This window comes from Lithobates pipiens, unplaced genomic scaffold (genome assembly GCF_037356315.1).
Source record: "Lithobates pipiens isolate NorthernLeopardFrog02 unplaced genomic scaffold, aLitPip1_a1.2 Scaffold_30, whole genome shotgun sequence".
NCBI classification, from domain to species: domain Eukaryota; kingdom Metazoa; phylum Chordata; class Amphibia; order Anura; family Ranidae; genus Lithobates; species Lithobates pipiens.
The window spans coordinates 104,337,255-104,359,135 of NW_027507791.1; the positions used below are offsets into that span (position 1 = coordinate 104,337,255).

Sequence of the window (21,881 nt, forward strand, 5' to 3'; positions counted from 1 at the left end):
GAAAAGGGGATAGAGGCAAAGGAGGTACTCATAGTGTAGTAGTATAAAATTCTACCATTTATTAAAAATGGAAAACTACTTACATAAGACAGGTAGAAAATAGCATGTAAAACAGATCTGCATGATCAGCACCCCGGTGGGCATGATTATGTCAGCACTGTAACTTTACCCAATGCGTTTTGTCCAATAAGATGTCATCCAGGGGTAAAGGAGTATATAGATAGTGCAACAGGTTTGTATTTATATTTTGTAACTATATGTGTGTGGGTATATAGTGATTGCAGCTATCACTATTTGGTTATTTATTTCAGATTATCTTATTTCAGACACTTAGCGCAGCCATTTTTCTTTTTCTGATATTACAGTATACACAGTGTGAATCACCTTTAAGCCCTATAAACAGCGTAATGCACTAAAACCTTAAAAAAAAAAAAAACGGAGAGAATAAATCACACAGATTAGGCGCAATAAAACACACCTCACTGAACCAAACATAGCTATTGCATTCATATTTTACCAAAGATAGGGGTGCTCTATACACAACCATGTGAAGGGAATTCATTTTCTTTTTCATGGTTGTGTACAAAGCGCCCCTACCTTAGAATGATAGAAAGTGAGTTTAATATTTAACTTTAATAAAATGTGTTTTATTGTGCCAGATCTGTGAACTTTCTTCTCTCTTCTTTCTTCTTCTGTTTTTTTTTTTCAAAGTTTTGTATACTGTCTGAAAAAGTTGCAAATTTATTTGAGACTGAAGGAGCCAATAATGTCACGTACGCACGAGCGGAATGTCCGACAGAAAAAGTCAGACAGAAGCTTTTCATTGAATATTCCGATCGTGTGTATGCCTCATCTGCCTTTTTTTTAACGAAAATTCTGACGGACCTAGAAATAGAAAATGTTTTAACCACTTCCCACCCGGCCAATGCATATATACGGCCGGGTGGGAGCCGTTCGGGAACGTCATTCAGGAGTAGCGGGATCGCGCGCGCGCGCGCCCGCGCAGCGGCGCGATCCCGATGTGCTCGTGTCACCCGGACACGGCACATCTCAGATCGGCAGGAGGGCTCTGTGATTGGCCCTCCTGATCACATGACGGCCGTGTCCAATCACGGCCGTCATGTGATGTAAACAAACAGCCGGTTGCTAGGCAATCGGCTCTCCTCTCCTCACACGGAAGTCACCGCTGAGGAGAGGAGAGCAGAACGCTGCAGCCGGCTGATGATCAGTGAGTATGGGCTGCTTTTTACAGCTTTTTACTCACTGATCATCAGTGTAGTGTACACACAACACACCACACAGTACAAACACAGTCCCCACATATGTCCCCAAAACACACATGTCCCCAAAACATACATGTCCCCAAATAATAAAAACACATGTCCCTAATAATAAAAACATGTCCCCCACATATGTCCCACTAAAATCACATGTCCCAATGATTATCTGCACACATATGTACGTGATCACCTGCACACATATGTACATGATCATTTGCGTACATATGTCCGTGATCACACAAACCAATTATTATACACTTAACGGAATTTTTTTTACCAAAAACATGTAGCAGAATACATTTTGGCTTAAATTTATGACAAAATTTGATTTTATTGGATTTCTTTTCAAATAGAAAAAAGAAAATATTGTTTTTTTTCCAAATTTCCGCTATTTTTGCGCTTATATCGCAAAAAAAAAAAAACGGAGTCGTGAATAAATAACACCAAAATAAAGCTCTATTTGTGCGAAAAAAATGATAACAATTTCATTTGGGTACAGTGTAGCATGACCGCGCAATTGTCACTGAAAGAGCGAGAGCGCTGAAAGCTGAAAATTGGGCTGGGAAGGAAGGGGGTGAAAGTGCCCTGTATTGTAGTGGTTAAATAATTCCGACTGAACCAATTCCGATTGGAACAAAACGCTCGTCTGTATGCTGTTCCAACAGACCAAAAACGATGCATGCTCTGAAGCAAGTACGAGACAGAGGCTATTGGCTACTGGCTATTGAACTTCCTTTTTCTAGTCCTGTTGTACATATTGTACATCACCGCATTCTTAACGATCGGACTTTGGTATGATCATGTGTATGCAAGACAGTTTCAGCAGAACTCCATCGGAAAAACCTTCGGAGTTTATTCCGATGGGAAAACCGGTTGTGTGTACGTGGCATTAGTAGTGGACTTTGCTAAGAAGGGCCATGCTTAGCGTGGATTGATATGTTTTCTTCTAATCCCATAAGGCACATGGTCCTTTCTGTCAGCTGTTACTTGATTTGTTTTGAAATATGTAGAATTGAAGAATAAAGGTCTACACATAAATAAATGAGTTTGCTCTGAACTTAGCAAAGGAATGTGCATACATATATGTAGTTTTATGAAGTACATTTAGGGTTTATTCGTTGTCTATTTTGCTTTAACACAGAAAAATAGACCTGTTCTCATAAGCCCTGCATGTCTGGGGGGGTCTCATTTATCAAAATATCTGAGAATCTCCTTCAGTACTGTCTGGTTTGTTCAGTAAGACAAAAGCAAAGTGCTTTATTGGTATAATAACAGCAACAGTTCTGGATTCTTATTACAATCTATGCTAACTTTTTAAATGCCATTTTAACAAATTACCATGATTTCTTTAGCAACCAAGCATTTCTTTCAGCTTTTTTTCACACTTTCATCCAATATATCAATTCTGCTAACACTGGAAGGATCTACCACTTTTTCTCTGTGTTTTCAGATACACACTTATATACATGCACACCAGCTAAGACTGTATTTACGTGATTAATGAGGCATAAAATGCGAACTGTTACTTTCCCAATATGGGTTTGCTATGTCATGAAATGTTCTATAATAATATTTAGTGGCTGTTAATGTTGAGAGATATATTTTGCAAATAAAAACTCATTGTCAAATCTATTTTAGGGCAAAATTCGAAAATCACCATCTGTTCAGGAATCGAGCGTTATAAATGAGGTCTACCTTCTGTGAAAGAAGCTTAAATTAACTTTAGGCCTTATTACATTATAGAACTTGTATGCAACCAAATACTTTTTGTGTGTCAGTGTTTAATTCACAGGGCTAACTGTTATCTCCTTTATTTGATACAGCGTTTTAATTCGAAGCCCTCCAAATCTAATTCAAGAGATTATTTTAGTGGATGACTACAGTGCGGACCGTAAGTACTCCTCTGCTCTTTCCCTACTTGAACTCATCACCGATAATGATGCGTGAGAGAGATGAGCTAAGTCTTCCATGTGATTAGAGGGTGTTATTTTGCACAACAGATGGCATCTATTTATGGTTTTTCACTTATCGTGTAGCTTTGAGAGTTTAAATCCCGTGTACTCTCTTCATTTCACATTAGTTAAGACGTTGATCATTATATTACCTATTATCTGTAGGCTTCCAGATCTGTGCTTTCTTGTTTCAGCATTAGGTGCAGGTTCTTACTGGCAAGCTGCCATCTTTCAAAGCCATCAGATATAGCAGTGGACATACTGCCTGTGACACCTTGGCTTTTGTACAGATGCTGGGTCTTTTCAGGTGCTATAGGGATGTATTATGCATGAAAAATATATTTTGTTAAAAATCTTTTGTTTATTAGAATAGTCATGCATTTAAAAATGTTCATTAAAAGTAAAAAAAAAAATAATTCTTATAGGAGCACACTCAGGCCTTAGTACATTGATAGATCTTGGTGTGCAACAGGTGTATATCGATGTATTAAGGCACATGCAAGCCTCCTAGGGAAACGTATTATTTTTTTCATTAAAAAAATACGAATTATTATTATTATTATTACTGATTATTCTAATAAAACAAACAATTAAATAAATATATTGTTTATGTGTAGTGCTTTCATGTAGCACCTGAAAAGATCCAGCATGCCCCCATGATATTAGAAGTACTAGCAATTAGTGATGCAGTACACTAACATGGGTAGCCAGCCAAAATCTAGAATTTTGTACAGATGCCCAGAAAGTCAAGGTGGTGCAAGCCACAGGAGGGATGGTAAGGACTTTTCAGAACTAGGGAGGACCTTTCTTTCTGATGCTGATTATCAAGCAGTCATTGGTTAAAACCCCTGTCAGTTTTTGTCTCATTGAGGGTATTTTTCCTTAGCTCTTGTTCTGAGGGCACAAAAAAACGTTAAAACATTTTGCCAAATTTAAACGAAAATCGCCTCTTAGTTGTCCTATTGGAAAATTTCCCATCCTTTTCCAGCAACCATGGTCACCAGCACAAAAAAAAGGGTACATTATCATAGTGGGGACAAAGAAAGCTATACAATTCTGACAAAGGTACCAATTCAACTGTAGTAGAAGAGTTGTAGAGTCCTTCAACTTCTGGCAGTTTTTTCTTTTTAGACCGCGTACACACGGGCGGACTGTTCGTCCAACTTTGTCCGCTGAACAGTGTTTGGGCGGACAGTCCGCTCGTGTGTGGGCTTTCAGCGGACAGTTTCAGCGGACAGTTTGACGAACAAGGTTTTACGGAATTTCCGAAAAACTGTCCGCTGAAACCTTGTTTCAGCGAACAGTCCGCTCGTGTGTAGGCTTGTTCGTCAAACTAAGTTCCGCGCATGCTCAGAAAGGATTTACACGCCGAAAGTTATAATGCAGTGTATAGGACGTCGTATTTTTCGTCCCGTCGTACGTGCCGTTCACGTCATCGCGCACGGTTTCAGCAAACTGTTCGTTCGTCGTGTGTGGCCATGTCCGTCCATGCTAATTTTGAGCGGACTGTTTGCCGAAACTGTTTGACGGACAAAGTTGGGCGAACAGTCCGCGCGTGTGTACGCGGCCTTAAAGTTTGTGTTCCCTCACTTATTGTCCCAGTGACACCCTGCACATGAGAATGTATTACTGTCACTATGACAGGAGCTGAAGGGAAAACTCCCCATTTGGCAGTTGACACAGAAACTGGTGTCACCATTGGAAGAATTTCCCTCCCCTTCTGTTCCAGGGATAATGGTTACCAGGACAAATGTAGGTGGAACATCTGCCCAGTTGAGACAGGGATAGACAACATGCAGACAGCAATAAAACCTGATAGGGGTTTTAACCCTTCCCTTTTCTAACAAATGTAGCTGTTTAAAGGATCAGTCCCACTAAAATTTATATTTCTAACGCAGCACAATTGCAGCTGTAGTTATTAAGGGGTCCCAGTTTCCCTGCTTGGGTTTATCAAGAGATCAGCAGAAAAAGTCCCTGTTATAGCATTTGACATATAATTCCAGGGTGGGTCCAAAAAGCAAATTCCCCAGGAGATATACAAAGCCATTAAGTGACTCGACCAACAAGCTGCATTTACAACTATAGTGCCACTTAGGCAGACTAACCCTTTAACAACTGTGACATGTGATTGGATGCATTAGAGCTTGTAATGTAGCACAAAGTAGCTCTGATGATTATGGCAGTACCAGTGAAGGTGCAGCTGGAAGGGATAGGGTATTGAATGGCAGAAAGTGGGCAGGGTACAGAAAACAGATGAGTGAATTTGCAATCATAATATTCTGTAGACGCCCAGTGATTTCTTGGTGTAGAGTGACTCGTAGCATCATGGCAATGGTACACAAGAAGGGGACCACCGATAACCATCAAAAGGGGACTCCACTCTGTGTTTAGCACATGAATATCTAGCAAGATATGTAGATGTATGCCAGTGTATTCCACAATCTTTTTGTGAAGCCTGTCTGCTTAGAACTGTTCTAATAAAATAAACAATATGCACATTGCACACATCTCTCTGCCCTATGGTATTTATGAATGACAAGGACTGATGTATTACTTACATAGAGAAAAAAAATACTTCTCGGTGTAAAAAGAGATCCGCAGACCTTCCTGATTCTTGGCTGAACAGATTGCAGAGGTGGTTCATAGTAAAATAATGTGGAATAGACTCCCTCCAGAGGTGATTCTGGCCAACTCGGTAGATTGCTTTAAGAAAAGCATGCATTCTTTCCTAAATGGACAAAATATAACTGGGTACTAACCTTTATAAATAAAGTTGATCCCGGAAATATCTGATTGCCTCTCAGGGATCAGGAAAGATTTTTTTGCCCTGCTGTAGCAAATTGGATCATGGTTTGCTGTTTTTTTTTTGCCTTCCTCTGGATCAACTGTGGGTATAGTATTGGGTACATGGGATTGTAGGATATTATTTATTTATTGTTTTGGTTGATTTAGATGGACTTTTTTCAACCTGACTAACTATTTAACTATGTAATATGTAACTATGTAATAATCTCACGTTTCTGTTTCATACAGATGCCAGGGAGAAAGTAGCTCAAATATTGTGCACAGTCTTCCACACTGATTATAAGTAAAACATTTGACCAGTCACATTCTGTATTGTCTACAATCTCACGTTAGGCGAGTCAGTGCACTTGAGGTGCAGTTTGTAGATCCTGCCCAAGCCAGGACCAAATTTGGGCCAAATGATGCCCTAAGCAAAGCCCAACAGTGGTGCTACCTCAGCCCTTCCATTGCCTAAAGCTGAAATCCAGATATGAATTATATTGCATAGTTACATTTGTCCACCTTGGACTTTAGAAAGAATGCATATGCCATACCTCTGGGATCCCTGTGGAAGCTGGAAAGCACTGTAGTAGTCTCCAGTACTACAGTGATGACCACTCTTTTCCAGGCCTCATCACATCACCACCCTGCCTCTCCACATTGTCCAATCAGAGAATGCCTTGCATTCATTGAGAAAAATGCAAGGTATTCTTTGAATGGCACCAGTGCGAAGCAGTGAAACCCCCTGAGTTCACTATGCAGCAGGGCAGCCACTCTGCACAAGAACTGGAAGACAGTGGTGATCACAGTGGTGATCACTGTAGTAGTAGAGAGTACTGCACTGATTTCTACCTTCCACAGCAGTCTCACATGTATAATAACCACTTAACAACCGGCCCATAGCCGAATGATGGCTACAGGGCGGTTGTTTAACTCTGGGAGGCCGTCATATGACGTCCTCCCAGAATTTCGCTCTCGCGCGCCCCCTGGGGCGCGCACTCGAGAGCATCCGTGACCGCCGGGTCCACTGAACCCGGCGCATCACGGATCACGGTAAACAGCCGCTCATCGCGGCCGTTTACCACGTGATCACTCCGTCAAATGATGGGTTCCTCCCTCCCCCTCTCTGTACCGATCGGTACAGCGGAGGGGGAAGAGATCGGTGTCAGCAGCGCTGTGGGCTGCATCTGCGATCTGCATCTCCGAAAAATTAACCCCATCATACCCTGCCATTACTCGGCAATACTCTGCAATACTCTGCAATACCCTGCGACACTCTGCAATACCCTGCAACACTCTGCAATACCCTGCAACAACACTCTGCAATACCCTGCAACAACACTCTGCAATACCCTGCAACAACACTCTGCAATACCCTGCAACAACACTCTGCAATAGTCTGCAACAACACTCTGCAATACCCTGCAACAACGCTCTGCAATACCCTGCAACGCTCTGCAATACCCTGCAACACTCTGCAATGCTCTGCAACACCCGCCAATACCCTGCAACACTCTGCAATGCTCTGCAACACCCTCCAATACCCTGCAACACTCGCCAATACCCTGCAACACCCGCCAATACCCTGCAACACCCGCCAATACCCTGCAACACTCTGCAATGCTCTGCAACACCCGCCAATACCCTGCAACACTCTGCAATGCTCTGCAACACCCGCCAATACCCTGCAACACTCTGCAATACCCTGCAACACTCTGAAACACTCTGCAATACCCTGCAACACTCTGCAATACCCTGCAACACTCTGCAATGCTCTGCAACACCCGCCAATACCCTGCAACACACTGCAACACCCACCAATACCCTGTAACACTCTGCAATGCTCTGCAACACCCGCCAATACCCTGCAATGCTCTGCAACGCAATACTCTGCAACGCCATACTCTGAGATACCCAGCCATACTCGGAGATACCCAGCCATACTCGGAGATACCCAGCCATACCCAGCCATAGTCGGTGATACCCTACAATACCCAGCCATAGACATCCCCCCTCCCGCCACCCTCCGGTGCTTCTACCAACTCGCCAATATGATCAAAGCCAGAATCTTTTTTTTTTTTCAGGCTTCCCAGCTTAGAGGTGAGATGCGGGGTGCGGGGTCTTATTGACCCCATATCTCACTGTAAAGAGGACCTGCCATGCCATATTCCTATTACAAGGGATGTTTACATTCTTTGTAATAGGAATAAAAGTGATCAAAAAATTTATTTTTGGGGAAAAAATGTCAAACTAAAATAAATAAAGTAAAATGAACAATAATTATTTATTTTTTTTAAAGCGCCTCTGTCCCCATGTGCTCGCATGCAGAAGCGAACACATACGTAAGTCCCGCCCACATATGAAAACGGTGTTCAAACCACACATGTGAGGTATCGTTGCGAACGTTAGAGTGAGAGCAATAATTCTAGCCCTAGACCTCGTCTGTAACTCAAAACATATAACCAGTAAAAAAAAATTTAATCGTCGCCTATGGGGAATTTTAAGTAGCGACATTTGGCGCCATTCCACGAGCGTGTGCAATTTTGAAGCGTGACATGTTAGGTATCTATTTACTCAGCGTAACTTCATCTTTCACATTATGCAAAAATTGGGCTAACTTTACTGTGTTTTTTTTAGCACAAAACTGTTTTTTTTTTCCAAAAAAAGCATTCGAAACATTGCTGCGCAAATATCGTGTGAGATAAAAAGTTGCAACGACCACCATTGTATTCTCCAGGGTGTTTGCTAAAAAAACATATATAATGTTTTTGGGATTCTATGTAATTTTCTAGCAAATAAATGATGATTTTTACATGTAGGAGAGAAATGTCAGAATTGTCCTGGGTGCTCCAGAACGCCTGACGGTGCTCCCTGCATGTTGGGCCTCTGTATGTGGCCACACTGTAAAAGTCTCACACATGTGGTATCACCGTACTCGGGAGTAATAGCAGAATGTGTTTTGGGGTGTAATTTGTGGTATGCATATGCTGTGTGTGAGAAATAAACTGATAATATGACAATTTTGTGAAAAAAAAAAGTAAAAAAAATCTTGATTTTGCAAAGAATTGTGGGAAAAAATGACAACTTCAAAAAACTCATCATGCCTCTTACTAAATACCTTGGAATGTCTTCTTTACAAAAAGGGGTCATTTGGGGGGTATTTGTACTTTTCTGGCATGTTAGGGTCTCAACAATTGAAATAGGCCGTCAGTACTTCAGGTGCGATCAATTTTCAGATATTGGCACCATAGCTTGTGGACTCTATAACTCTATAACTTTCACAAAGACCAAATAATATCCACCAATTTGTACTTATTTTTATCAAAGATATGCAGTAGTATAAATTTTGGCCAAAATTTATGAAGAAAAAATTACTAATCTGCTAAATTTTACAGAATTTTTTACAGAATTTTCTGTATTTTTTCTTTTATAGCACAAAAAATAAAAAACCGAGCGGTGATTAAATACCACCAAAAGAGAGCTCCATTTGTGTGAAAAAAGGACAAAAATTTGATATAGGTCCAGTGTTGCATGACTGAGTAATTGTCATTCAAAATGTGAGAGCACCGAAAGCTGAAAATTGGTCTGGTTATTAAGGGTGTTTAAGTGCCCAGTGGTCAAGTGGATAAAAGCAAACTTACATTGGTCCAAGCTGGCCCAATGTAACTATGCAATACAAACCATACCTGGTTATAACTAGAGGTCGACCGATATATCGGCCGGCTGATATATCGGCCGATATTTGCCGTTTTTTAAATAATCGGCATCAGCCGATTGTGTTGATAAAAAGCCGATTCTACAGCAGGACTTTGAAATGACTTCTGTAGAAGTCAGTGTGAGTTGTCTGAGTCGTCATAGCAACACTTTCCTCCTCTCTGGGCAGACTGCCAAGAAAAGAACTAAATGATACAATGTTTACACTTCTGAATGAATGAAGTCATCTCTGTGTGTAGAAGTTCTCAGTTTAACCATTTAAAGACTAAATCTTTTCTGACACTTGTTGCTTACAAGTAAAAATCCTGTATTTTCTGCCAGAAAATCACTTAGACCCCCCAAAAATTATATATATTTTTTTAGCAGAGATCCTAGGGAATAAAATAGCGGTTGTTGCAATATTTTATGTCACACGGCATTTGCACAGAGGTCTTTCAAATGCATTTTTTTTGGAAAAAAATACACCATTTAAAAAATAAAAATAAAATAAAAACAGTAAAGTTAGCCCATTTTTTTTTTTTTTTTGTCCAAAAGTTTTGACTACCCGTTTTTATTTAATATAGTTTTTTTGTTTTTTTTAATCTAGATCATACATACAAGTAAACTGATTGGAGGTTTGTTTTGTTTAATAAATGTTTAAAGTGGGAGTCCGCCGGGACTCCACGTTTTTTTTTTTTTTTTTTTAAAAGCCAGCAGCTACAAATACTGCAGCTGCTGACTTTTAAAATAGTGACACTTACCTGTCCAGCGCGCCCACGATGTCGGCACCCGAAGCCGATCTCTAGATCGACACTCGAGTGCTGCTGCCGCCATCTTGGGTATGGGAATCAGGAAATGGAGCCTTTCGGCTTAATTTCCCGGTTCCCTACTGCGCATGCGCGAGCCGCGCTGCGCAATGAGGACGGTCCCCGCTGCCTCTGGGATCTGTGTGTTTCCCAGCAGGCAGCGGGGCACTTGCGGAAGGGGGCGGGCACTTGCGGAAAGGGGCGTAATGTACGCCCCTTTCCGCAGAGAGCTAGCCCGGAAGTGGGTGCAGTTACCTGGATTATCCAGGTAACTGCACCCCCCTCCCCCCTGAAAGGTGCCAATTGTGGCGCCGGAGGGGGGGAGGAATCCGATGAGCGGAAGGTCCATTTTAGGGTGGACCTCCGCTTTAAGTGTAAGAAATTTTCTGCATCACTTATGAAGACTGCTGTCACACTGGAGCGGGCAGACGTTGATGGTAAAACGCAAGTTTTAGCGGCTCTTTACCATCATTTTAGCGGTGCTATTTGGCTGCTAGTGGGGCACATATAACCCAGCTAGCGGCCAAGGAAGAGGTTAAATGCGCCCATGAAGCACCGCTGCCAAATCGCATTGCATGCGCTTCGGCAGTGGTGCCCATTCATATCAATGGGCAGGAGTGGTGGAGGAGCGGTATACACCACTCCAAACGTGCTGCTTGCAGGACTTTTTTTTTTAAGATCCTGCCAGCGCATCGCCTCAGTGTGAAAGCACTCTGTCTTTCACACAGACTGCAGGGGAGCCATTTTGCAGGCACTTTACAGGCGCTATTTTTAGCCCAAAAGCGCCTTAAAAAACGCCCCAGTGGGAAAGGTGTGTTAGATCAAGGGGGATTAAAAATAAATAAATAAAATAAAATCGGCCTAACATATCGGCCCAAAAAAAATCGGCATCATATATCGGCTATCGGCCGCCATGATTTCTAAATATCGGCATCGGCATCGGCCAGAGAAAAACCCATATCGGTCGACCTCTAGTTATAACTAGATAAACCGACAAATTGTGCATTAAAAAATGGATTGAAATCTATTTTTAATCCCCTTGTCAATAATTACAGTATAGGACACAATACGATCTTAGATTATCTCAAACCAGACATTTTGGTCATTCTTTAAATCAAAAGAAAACATTTGAACAATGCAGATTAAATTTGAAAATGGCAATTAAGGGCAATTACAAATAACGTGACTAAATTCGAGTGTAGTAGTGAAAGCGTTAAGAACATGATAGCTTAACCACTTGCCGACCGCCGCGCGACGATGTACGTCGACAGAATGGCACGGGCAGGCATATGGGCGTACCTGTACGTCCCTGCCTTCCCGCGGGTGGGGGGCCCGATCGGGCCCCCCCCGGTGCCTGCGGCGGTCGGTATTCGTTCGGGAGCGATCCGGGATGAGGGGGCGACCATTCATTCATGGCCACCCCCTCGCGATCGCTCCCGACGAATGGAAATGCTCCGTGACATCACTTCCTCTCCTGTAATGTAAACACAGGCAGAGGAAGTGATGTAATCTCTCCTCCATGTCGGTATTTTTCGTTCCGGCACCGAGGAGAGAGGATCGGTGAGTTGCACCAACACGACACTACACAGTAGAACATGCCAGGCACACTCACACCCCCCCTTCACCCCCCGATCACCCCCCCAATTACCCCTGCCCCCCCAGTCACAGTGACACCAATTGCATTTTTTATTTTTTTTGCATTGGTGTCATTTGTGACTGTAATAACTGTTAGGGCAGTTAGGGTTAGCCCCCTTTAGTTCTAATGTACCCCCCTAACCCCCCCAATAAAGGTTTAACCCCCTGATCACCCCCTGTCGCCAGTGTCACTAAGGCTGGGTTCACATTGCAGCGGTTTATGAGAACGGATGTGATTCGCACCGCACTGCAGTGCAAATCACATCCGATCTCTGTGCGATTCGGGTTCAACCATACAGATAGTTTCGAATTCGCGCCGCACCCGCCCCACCCGCCGCAAATTCGCACGGGACCCTTTTTTTGGTCCGCAGCAGAATCGGATCGCATGGGTGTTCACACCATGCGATCCGAGTTTGCAGATCGCACTGCGATATGCGAACTGATCTGGGGGTGTCATTAACATTTCACTGACACTCCCAGCAGTTCGCATAGGGCAGTGTAAACTGCCGCCGGGAGGCATGCGATGCGGGAACCCGCCGCGGATTCGTGGCGTTCCCGCATCGCTCCAGTGTGAACCCAGCCTAATAAGCAATCGTTTTTCTGATCGCTGTATTAGTGTCACAGGTGACGCTAGTTAGGCAGGTAGGTATTTAGGTTCGCCGCAGCTTTTTATAGCGCCAGGGACCCCCATATACTACCGCATAAAGCCCCCTGATTGCCCCCTAGTTAACCCTTTCACCAGTGATCACCATATAACTGTTACAGGTGACGCTGGTTGGTTAGTTATTTTTTATAGTTTCAGGGCACCCGCCATTTATTACCTAATAAAGGTTTAACCCCCTGATCACCCGGCGGGTGTCATTTGTGACTGTAATAACTGTTAGGGCAGTTAGGGTTAGCCCCCTTTAGTTCTAAGGTACCCCCCTAACCCCCCCAATAAAGGTTTAACCCCGTGATCACCCCCCGTCGCCAGTGTCACTAAGGCTGGGTTCACATTGCAGCGGTTTATGAGAACGGGTGTGATTCGCACCGCACTGCAGTGCAAATCACATCCGATCTCTGTGCGATTCGAGTTCAGCCATACAGATAGTATGGCTGAATTTGCGTCGCACCCGCCGCACCCGCCGCACCCGCCGCAAACTCGCACGGGACCCTTTTTTTGGTCCGCAGCAGAATCGGATCGCATGGGTGTTCACACCATGCAATCCGAGTTTGCAGATCGCACTGCGATATGCGAACTGATCTGGGGGTGTCATTAACATTTCACTGACACTCCCAGCAGCATGCGATGCGGGAACCCGCGGCGGATTCGTGGCGTTCCCGCATCGCTCCAGTGTGAACCCAGCCTAATAAGCAATCGTTTTTCTGATCGCTGTATTAGTGTCACAGGTGACGCTAGTTAGGCAGGTAGGTATTTAGGTTCGCCGCAGCTTTTTATAGCGCCAGGGACCCCCATATACTACCGCATAAAGCCCCCTGATTGCCCCCTAGTTAACCCTTTCACCAGTGATCACCATATAACTGTTACAGGTGACGCTGGTTGGTTAGTTATTTTTTTATAGTTTCAGGGCACCCGCCATTTATTACCTAGTCTCACTAGTGTACCCCTAAATTTAGGGGTGTCTACTTTCCAAAATGGGGTCATTTGGGGGGGGTTTGTGCCATCTTGGCATTTTATGGCCTTCAAAACTGTAACGCCCTTAGAAAGCCTGAAGGCGGTGCTTGGTTTTCGGGGCCCCGTACGCGGCTAGGCTCCCAAAAAGTCCCACATATGTGGTATCCCCGTACTCAGGAGAAGCAGCAGAATTTATTTTGGGGTGTCATTTCACATATAAGACAAGTATTTGGCGCAAATCAAAGATATTAGGTTCCCACTTGAAAAAAAGGAGTCTATAAGGTTGCATATGGTGAGTGCAGGGAATGCACTACTTTGTCCAGACCAAAAAAAGGAGGGAATAAATGTTCTTTAGTTCATGGAGAGGGGGAGGGGAAAAAGGATGGGGAGGGGGGGGATGGATCCGCATGCAGGGCTGCCACCTTAAAAGAGCTGAAACTTGAGCTCCTGGATTGCTGTAGATAAAGGAGAAAAAGGAGAGAAAGGGGCGCCTCTGGGTGCAGATTTTTTTAAAAGGTTTTATTTTTCAGTGTAAAAAACATAAAATTTTGCACTCACATTTAGTAGGCAAAAAGTAAGCATTAAACACCAGGGGTCATCTGGTATATCTGATTTTTGGGACGTCAGCCAGTGGTCCGGTCCACATCTGTCATCTCATCGCGTTGTTCCTGTTCCTCTCACATGCTGTCCACTGCAGGTGTTTTGTATGAAGCAGCAGGCTTGTGGTGGACACGAGATGTGCGGTCTTCAAAACGAGGCTTGGGAGGCAGAGACGACCAGGGCACGGGGCTGTGACGTCAGCGGGTATGCTACCCGCCAGCATACCCGCTGACGTCACAGCCCCGCGCCCTGGTCGTCTCTGCCTCCCAAGCCTCGTTTTGAAGACCGCACATCTCGTGTCCACCACAAGCCGGCTGCTTCATACAAAACACCTGCAGTGGACAGCATCTGAGAGGAACAGGAACAACGCGATGAGATGACAGATGTGGACCGGACCACTGGCTGACGTCCCAAAAATCAGATATACCAGATGACCCCTGGTGTTTAATGCTTACTTTTTGCCTACTAAATGTGAGTGCAAAATTTTATGTTTTTTACACTGAAAAATAAAACCTTTTAAAAAAATCTGCACCCAGAGGCGCCCCTTTCTCTCCTTTTTCTCCTTTATCTATGTCATTTCACATATGCCCATGGCATGCGTGAGCAATATATCATTTAGTGACAACTTTGTAAAAAAAAAAAAAAAAAAAAGTTTGTAATTTTCCCGCAACTTGTGACAAAATAAAATATTCCATGGACTCAACATGCCTCTCAGCAAATAGCTTGGGGTGTCTACTTTCTAAAATGGTGTCATTTGTGGGGGTTTTGTGCCATCTTGGCATTTTATGGCCTTCAAAACTGTAATAGGTAGTGAGAAGTGAAATCAAAAATTTACGCCCTTAGAAAGCCTGAAGGCGGTGCTTGATTTTCGGGGCCCCGTACGCGGCTAGGCTCCCAAAAAGTCCCACATATGTGGTATTCCCGCACTCAGGAGAAGCAGCAGAATTTATTTTGGGGTGTCATTTCACATATGCCCATAGCATGTGTGAGCGATATATAATTTAGTGACAACTTTGTAAAAAAAAAAAAAAAAAAGTTTGTAATTTTCCCGCAACTTGTGGCAAAATATAAAATATTCCATGGACTCAACATGCCTCTCAGCAAATAGCTTGGGGTGTCTACTTTCTAAAATGGGGTCATTTGTGGGGGTTTTGTGCCATCTTGGCATTTTATGGCCTTCAAAACTGTAATAGGTAGTGAGAAGTGAAATCAAAAATTTACGCCCTTAGAAAGCCTGAAGGCGGTGCTTGGTTTTCGGGGCCCCGTACGCGGCTAGGCTCACAAAAAGTCCCACATATGTGGTATCCGCGTACTCAGGAGAAGCAGCAGAATTTATTTTGGGGTGTCATTTCACATATGCCCATAGCATGTGTGAGCAATATATCATTTAGTGACAACTTTGTGTAAAAAAAAAAAAAAAATTTTTTTGTCATTATTCAATCGCTTGAGGCAAAAAAATAAAATATTCAATGGGCTCAACATGCCTCTTATCAATTTCCTTAGGGGGTCTACTTTCCAAAATGGGGTCATTTGGGGGGGTTTTGTACTGCCCTGCCATTTTAGCACCTCAAGAAATGAGATAGGCAGTCGTAAACTAAAAGCTGCGTAAATTCCAGAAAACGTACCTTAGTTTGTAGATGTGACAACTTTTGCGCAAACCAATAAATATACAGTTATTGACTTTTTTTTACCAAAGACATGTGGCTGAATACATTTTGGCCTAAATGTATGACTAAAATTGAGTTTATTGGATTTTTCCAATAACAAAAAGTAGAAAATATCATTTTTTTTCAAAATTTGCGGTCTTTTTACGTTTATATCGCAAAAAATAAAAATTGCAGAGTCAGTCAAATACCTTTAAAAGAAAGCTCTATTTGTGGGAAAAAAAGGACGCAAATTTTGTTTGGGTACAACATTGCATGACCGCGCAATTACCAGTTAAAGCAGCGCAGTGCCAAATTGTAAAAAGACCTCTGGTCATTGACCAGCAAAATGGTCCGGTCTGAAAGTGGTTAAAGGAAAACCTCTATAATGCCTCCTACACCTGACTCCCTAAGCACATGTTTGTTTTTTGGGGTTTTTTTTTGCTTAAAGCTCAATTGAACCTTCATTCTTCATTACTGCTGTGCAGCCAGGCTGCAGACATATTATTAAATATGGATCTATTTCAGCGGTCTCCAAAATCCAGCCTAAGGCAGCCATTTGCTAGCCTTTATCTGGCCCTTTAGGCACTATTTCCCCCAATGATAAGAGGCACTATTCCTCCCACTGACACCTACTGTGGTTCATGATTTCTTCCACGAATACCAATGATGGGGCAATACTCCTCGTTATGCTGATTACCAACCCTCCAGCCATGTTTATTCTCACTGATGTTGGGCGCAGGACATCTTCTACCCCCACTGACCACAATCTGCCCCCCCTAAATTCTGTAGAACAGTAAACTGCCCCTTTGTTTGAAAAGTGTGGAGACCCCTCATCTATTTTATTGTTTTACACTAACTGCAGCAGCAAGGGTTTAAAACCCCTGTGCTGCCAGTGCATAGGAGAGTAGTACTGTGACTCTCTCATACAAAGCAGCTAACCAAGTCTCAAATAGTCCAACATCCACCCAGCCTGAACACTGATCTAATTAGCAGAGCTCCTGCTTCCTGAGCAGCCCTGTTGATTAGAGCAGTGTTTGGTGGCATATGGCAGACTGCTGGGACACTGCTTTGTGTGGGAGAGCTGCAGTCCAACTTTCCTATGTGCTGCTGACAGCACAGGGTATTTGAACTTTTGCAGCAGCACTTAGCAGTGTAAAAAGAAAAAGGTGAAAGGGTTCCATATTGTTTTTCTGTATATGCAGTCTGACTTCGTTACGGTAATAAGGGTTCCACTGGGCTTCAATGGTTAATCAAACACTGACCCAAACCCTGCCATACACAGTCCAACTACCAGATACGGAGGCTGATTAGCAAGTGCAGCAGTGCTTCACTCAGTAAGACTGACAAATATGCAGCTTTCTTGGTCTTTAGGACTAGTAAAAGTAAGATTTAGATAGTGTTGCAAAAATCCAACAGCATTGGTAAACAAGTATTTGAATATTTTTAAAGTACAACAAATGGAGTAAATTAAAGATAAAAGCTATGTTCTCACAAGGAAATGAAATATTAAGTGCATTTTACTGTGCTGCGTGCCTAAATAATGAAGAAACAAAGTGGAAATGAGATTTCAGACTGTCATGGAGAAAGTTTTATAAAAGCTTTGAGAAAGCTGCAGAATATGGTTTCTAACACCTATGATCATCTTTATTAATTGAGATGGTTTATATAGAGCTCACACTCAATACAATTTATTTGCATCAGTCACCCCCACAAACACACGTACACTAGTCACTTTGGTCAAATGCCAATTTAATACAATACATGGAGAAAACTCACTCAAGCACAGGGATAACATATTACATCAATGCAGACAGAAACCCTAACGGGAATTAAAGCCAGGACACAGAGCTGCAGAACACCATTGCTAACTGCTTAGCCACCAAGCCGCCCGGTGATTGAGATTATTTTAGTACATGGCTACTGTGTGTGCCACAATACCATTTGTCTCCGGTTGGTTCCTCTTCCACAGAGAAGTGAAGATCATGGATAAAGGTTGCCAGTAGTTTTAGAAAGGCCTCATAGACCATACCTGTAATCAGGGTTAGACTGATGTAGCTGGCTTGTAAGCAGGTTGAAGCAGTCAGTAGTTGCTATCCTGGCAGTGAGGGTAAGGGTTAATGTTTTGCTTGGTCTTTTGGTGGGTTGTCATCTGGGTCCAGGCCACTTGCCCTGTGTGATATAAAAATAAGATAGTGGTCTGGTACACACCCTTTTGTTGGACTCACGGGAGAGACCTCACAAGACAGAGAGACCAAGGAGTTCCAGGGCAACCTTGGGTTGTGAGACCCATAAGGGATGGAAATTGATGAAAAACCCCATAGGAGTAGGAGAATGCTGCTTGTCCGCATGTGGAGACTTTTAACTTGGGGTTCGCCCTAAAGACACCAGTGCTGGAAAAATGCCTCTGAAGGACTTATGCTCGCTGGACTGCATTCTTTCAGGTATGCCCAGGCAGCACACAAGCCTGTAGTTATAGTTAGGGAACACTAGGGAAGTATCATGTTTTACCTGCTGGACTGTAACATTTCTATTTTTGCACTTTTGCCAAGTAAAGTGTTGAACCTTTGTCCCTGCCTGGTCTGAAGTTACTAAAGAGGTGTAGCATAAGTAACTAGCACATGCACAATTAACAAGTGGGTCTTAACACATTGGGGTATGAAGACATTAGTATGGAATGGGGTAATGTGAAGACACATGTGGTTACCTAGAGTAATGGAAGTGTAACAAGCATCCTGTCCATAGCGTGTACCTATTATAGGTGGCACAGCCTCTAGCAGTGAGGAAGGTGTTGTCGGCACTCCTTCCACCAGTGGTCTGTCTTCCATAGCAGTTGTAGCGGATTGCACTGTAGAGGTTCTGCATCCTGTGCAGAGGTATTGAAGTTCAAGAGTTAAGTGAGTGCACGTGTGGAACCCACGCAGAGTGCACGATGGGGCCCACTCCACTTCTGGGGATTGTAGTGGAAAACACTGGACAGGTGGATATGGACATTGGCTCAGCGTGTTCCTCCAAAATGCAAGTTACTATGAAGGTGTACATTGTCACGGGGAACCATGAGTTAACTGGGGAACAATTTCAGTGTCAGTGTACATGGTGTACTTTCATTTTTAAAAGTAGAGGTTTGCCTTAAAGTTGAGTATTCCCCCACCACGACCTCAGCCTTGCCCCGGGACATTGATGAAGATAGAACAAAGCAAAGGCACCCCATATATGTGTGTAAAGTGACCCTGTAATCAAGTGCCTACCCTAGCCCTGTAGAACCCACACAGGGCAGGCCAAACAAAACATAGAGGACGTGACAAACAACCACACTACGGCTCCACCTGACCTGTTTTAGTTCTCTTTAGAAGGGTTTTGCAATCCCATACAAGTTTACAGGAATGCAAAACATGCTTGAAGAAAGGTAGGAGATCATGTCCAGGTCAAATGCTACCATTAATTAATTCCAAATAAACTCAGAAGCATCTCAAATTGATGGCATCAACACAAGCCCAAAGGGCGGACATTTTGCCCACCCTGGATCAGTATACTTAGAACCAATGGCTAGGGTGGGACAAGTTGTCACCCTATTGGTGGTTTGGCTTGATGTGTACATATCTGGAGAGTGAACTGTATGTACACAGTATACAATTTTTCTAAAGAAAATTTGCAAGGAAGGGGCAGCAGAAATTAGGACACAGCTGGATGGCATTGCCAGGCAGGGCATCCATCTGAAACAGTTTATTATTTATTGGAATGTGCTACTAACAGTCAGCAGTATGTGTGGGTGGCTGTGAACCACACTATGCCACAGCTTGTGTTGGCTTTGCAGTCATCTGACCCTGAACACAGTATGAACTGGAATACTACTATTATAACCTCTTTTTTCTTATTCCCCCTCTACTGCCTTCATTTAGGTATCCCATCTATAAATGATAACTAAACCCAAGAACAAAAATGTAAAACAGTATATTGCAGCTTACCAGTTCTGAGATATACTGGTTGCATTATTTTGTATTTTTCAGTCTAATAAGGTTTTTGGCAAGTACAGAAAATACGAATTGATCTTGCCAAAAACGCAGAGTTCTTGTCACTTCCTGTGGGCTGAACCGCAAGCAAAAACAATTGTAGCACCCTCTAGTGTGCTACTAGTGTAAGTGTAAGCAAATTTATGTTATGAAATTTGTAGACGTTAGAGGGCGTAGGCCAGGTGGGTTGATCTGTATACTTAGGGGAGCTTGACCAATCCCCAGGCAATGAGCCTGGCAGGGTTGTTGAGTCAGCCCATAAATATGGATGAGTCATGCCAGCCGGGGAGCTGGATGGAAGATGGAGTGCTGAGGAGACAGGCTGGAGCTCGGGCTGGCTTGGGAGGATCCTGACTGCTGTCCGGGTGGAAAGAACCCCGACCTTCTCCAAATAAATACCTTCTCCTAGTATCTTCAGCGGACAAAAAACTACTGCTGATTGACTGAGAGAAGTATATGCACTCATAACCTGAATCCACTATAATTCATCATAATGATGCCAAAGGTAACAGTGTCATCTATTGACAAAAGGGAGAAATCACAGTTAACACCAGGCTTATACCCCATACACACGATCGGAAATTCCGCCAGCAAAAGTCAGATGTGAGCTTTTGGTCAGAAATTTCGACCGTGTGTGTGCTCCATTGGACTTCTGCTGGCAGAATTTCCGCCGGTAAAAGATTGAGAGCAGGTTCTCTATTTTTCAGACGGATCATAAATTCTAATCGTCTGTAGCAATTCCAACGCTCAAAATTCCTACGCATGCTCGGAAACAATTTGACGCATGCTCGGAAGCATTAAACTTAATTTTCTCGACTCGTCGTAGTGTTGTATGTCATCGCGTTCTTGGCGGTTTAAAGTTCAGAGAACTTTTGTGTGACCGTGTGTATGCAAGCCAAGCTTGAGCAGAATTCCATCGGAAAAAACATCCAAGATTTTTCCGACGGAATTTCCGCTCGTGTGTACAGGGCATTAGAAGAAATCCATTTGATCAATAGACTACAAATTAGCCAGGTTAGCTACCACCTAGCACAGCTAAATTTATTAGCAGCCCTGATTAGGACAAGGGTGCCACACCTATTTGCCATCCAAGTTATTACCCCCAAAAAACAACAAAATCCTAGCTCAAAGACTGTTTCTTGTGTCTGGATGAAAGTAAAAAATTCTTGTTGCCTGCCTGTGCTGGAGTGGGGAACCCAGTCACCTGCAACCCCTGCAGGGGTAGTGCTACACAATGTTATCATTCTTGTGTAAACTACTAATCTACTCCCAACCCCCATCCCCTCCTGTAATGAAAATAAAAAGAGAATGACTTGTGTGGCACTCATGACTGCCTGGATAGATAAAGTAGATGGAGTTAGCAAAGCCACACAGGGACAGGAAGTATGTAATTTGTAGGAAAACAAATTAATAAAAAAAGAAAACAAATGCACCCACCACATCTAAAGACTGATAAAGCCGCGTACACACGTAGCCGTCTGTCCGACGTACTTAGTCTGGCGGACATCCGCCAGACTGTCCGTCGGAATTTCCGAACGGGCTACTTGCCCACACACGGCACTTTTTCAGCGGACTAATATGGCGTACTAAGTCCGCCGTACTATCGAAATGAACGGACTCGCCCACACACGCGGAGGAAAGTCCGCTCATTTCGAGCGCGTCTCCAGGTAGGCGGGGCCCACGAAGGAGACGTCGCTGGCCCCCCCCTGGTATGGACTTAAAGGGGAACCCCCAATGCCAAAAAAAATCGGCGTGGGGGTCCCCCCCAAGTCCACAACAGACCCTTGTCCGAGCACGCTACCCGGCCGGCCAGGAAAGGGGGGCGAGCGAGCGCCCCCCCTCCTGAGCCGTACCAGGCCGCGT

The 21,881-nt window shown here is 43.5% G+C and overlaps 1 protein-coding gene across 1 annotated transcript in view; it reads left to right on the forward strand.

Moving 5' to 3' along the window:
- GALNT16 (polypeptide N-acetylgalactosaminyltransferase 16) overlaps window positions 1-21,881 on the forward strand; it is a 286,276-nt gene that overhangs the window by 133,952 nt on the left and 130,443 nt on the right. The window contains exon 4 of the mRNA XM_077464723.1: window positions 3,104-3,171. Coding sequence (XP_077320849.1) covers window positions 3,104-3,171 — 68 coding nt within the window. The remainder of the gene's footprint in view (window positions 1-3,103; window positions 3,172-21,881) is intronic.